Here is a 2,670-nt window from a genome sequence, read left to right as displayed (position 1 = left end):
CTCTCACACACACTCACACACACTCACTCACTCTCTCACACACACTCACACACTCACACACTCACTCACTCTCTCACACTCACTCACACACACTCACTCTCTCACACACACTCACTCACTCACACACACTCACTCACTCTCTCACACTCACTCACACACACTCACTCTCTCACACACTCACTCACACACACTCACTCACACACACTCACTCACTCACACACACTCATTCACTCTCTCACACTCACTCACTCTCTCACTGTGTGTTTCAGACAAAAGTCTTCTGCTGCAGCCGTTCTGCTCAAAGGCTCAATATCTGAGCGGGAAAGCAAAGCTCGATCTCATTGAGAAAGTTGCAGGTGAGTTCAAGAGTCCTGTCGGATTATTCAGGATTATTCAGCAACTAATGTGTTTAAAGAAGAGATGTGACCTTATGACCTTTAATCTGATTGGCCAGTATTACTTCAGTTACATTGTGATGTGCTCTCTCTCTCTCTCTCTCTCTCTCTCAGAGCTGGTGATGGAGCTTCACCCGTGCCGCCCGCAGCTGGTGGAGCAGAAGGTTCTTCCTCTCTTGTGGCATCTGCTCAGTCACGGCAGTAACAGCGGCGCCGCTCACAGCCGCGCCGGCAACCTGAAGGCGGCTACCGCTAAACTGTGCAAAGCTTTACACGCCCACATGGGCCAAACGCTGCTGGAGTGCGCCAGCGCGCAGAACGCAAGCATTCAGTGCGACCTGAACGAGCTGCTGAGGAACCTGGCGTGAGACCACCGAACACAAACACCCTTTCTGAGAGTTCCCGCAGTGCCTGGACATCGTGTCTTCTCCACGAGTCATGCTACACTATTATTAAAGGAAGGAAGTCCTTCGCACCCAATACTGTTTGTTGGTGAAATGTTTAATGCAGATTTGATCTGTGGGCATCAGGTTGGACAGTTTAACGCTTATTTTGCACTTTCACGATCATCGTAACACTATCGTCATGGCGACTAGAGCTCTATATGTGTCGGATTGTGAGTTTGGAATATTGGCAGCGCTACACAATGAAACATTTGAAATGCACAACAATAATAATAATAATAATAATCCAGATGTTTTGTTCTTCTCAAACTCACAGCGAGTGTTTTGTACTGTATAATAGCAGTATTAGCGGTTTGTATACGGATGTGTTTGCAGTATATATATATATATTGTATCTTTTGTGGATATTTTGGCATATCTGTAATGACTTAATTATTAAGTGATGATGGCCTGTTTCAGTGACCCGTCCTGGTTTTATTTGCATGAGCACATTGATCGGTACGGTTAAAAAAAGCATAAATAATATCACCAATATTTGTCCAGGTTGTATTTTCGTACAGACGCCTCTATCAGCTGTCCATGTGACGCAGTTGTATTTTTGTGAATGTGAAGCTTTATAATAATAATAATAATAATAATAATAATAATAATAATAATACAGGTGAATCGGTGTCCAGCTGTAGTTGTCTGTTTAGTGCCAGTCATTCCTCAACAGCCTTTATGAGATTTCACTTTAAATGATCTAAATCAGAGATTTATCTATAATAAAGTGTCTTATTTCTGTAAAACTCATGTTGGGATTGTTTCTACACATCAACACGTGGAATATTGAGACTACATTCAGCAATAATTTAGTATTATATTTCTATTCATGAGACAAGAGCTTTATGACTCTCCATGATCCACACACAACTGAGTGACTCCAGTCAGGTCTCCATAGCAACCATATTGTCCCGGTTGCTAGGGAGGGTAGAGTCACATGGGGTAACCAAATTGGGCCGGTTGCTAGGGAGGGTAGAGTCGCATGGGGTAACCAAATTGGGCCGGTTGCTAGGGAGGGTAGAGTCACATGGGGTAACCAAATTGGGCCGGTTGCTAGGGAGGGTAGAGTCACATGGGGTAACCAAATTGGCCCGGTTGCTAGGGAGGGTAGAGTCACATGGGGTAACCAAATTGGCCCGGTTGCTAGGGAGGGTAGAGTCACATGGGGTAACCAAATTGGCCCGGTTGCTAAGGAGGGTAGAGTGACATGGGGTAACCAAATTTGTCCAGTTGCTAGGGAGGGTAGGGTCACATGGGGTAACCTCCTCGTGGTGGTGATTAGTGGTTCTCTCAATGGGGCGTGTGGTGAGTTGTGTGTGGATCGTGGAGAGTAGCATGAGTCTCCACATGCTGTGAGTCTCCGCGGTGTCATGCACAACGAGTCACGTGATCAGATGCGCGGATTGACGGTCTCAGAAGAGGCGGCAACTGAGACTTGTCCTTCGCCACCCGGATTGAGGCGAGTAACCACATCACCACGAGGACCTACTTTAACACACACACACACACACACACACACACATTCTGTTGAACAACAGGTTCATTCAGTTGTTTTTATTAAATTAGTCTGGAGCAAGAACAGACAGGAAATACAAATTAATATAAAATAAAATGTAACAGAATGATCATGATGACAGAATCTACATTTATATGTGATTAATGTGTTGAGTATCATGAGCACTGATGTGTGTAACACAACAGACAGACAGAGAGACAGACAGAGAGACAGACAGACAGAGAGAGATAGACAGACAGAGAGAGAGACAGACAGACAGAGAGAGAGACAGACAGAGAGAGAGACAGACAGACAGAGAGAGAGATACAGACAG

The 2,670-nt window shown here is 45.0% G+C and overlaps 1 protein-coding gene across 3 annotated transcripts in view; it reads left to right on the top strand.

Moving 5' to 3' along the window:
• LOC127662341 (TOG array regulator of axonemal microtubules protein 1) overlaps nucleotides 1-1,576 on the top strand; it is a 30,430-nt gene extending 28,854 nt beyond the window's left edge. For all 3 annotated transcript variants that reach the window (XM_052153466.1, XM_052153465.1, XM_052153464.1), the window contains 2 exons: nucleotides 270-356; nucleotides 510-1,576. In XM_052153466.1, the coding sequence (XP_052009426.1) occupies nucleotides 270-356; nucleotides 510-763 (341 nt within the window). In that variant the 3' untranslated portion in view covers nucleotides 764-1,576. The remainder of the gene's footprint in view (nucleotides 1-269; nucleotides 357-509) is intronic.
• Nucleotides 1,577-2,670: the final 1,094 nt, after the last annotated feature.

Source organism: Xyrauchen texanus, chromosome 22 (genome assembly GCF_025860055.1).
Source record: "Xyrauchen texanus isolate HMW12.3.18 chromosome 22, RBS_HiC_50CHRs, whole genome shotgun sequence".
NCBI lineage: Eukaryota > Metazoa > Chordata > Actinopteri > Cypriniformes > Catostomidae > Xyrauchen > Xyrauchen texanus.
Note: the sequence above shows the minus strand (reverse complement) of the source record. Positions and strands in the feature narration are given on the sequence as shown.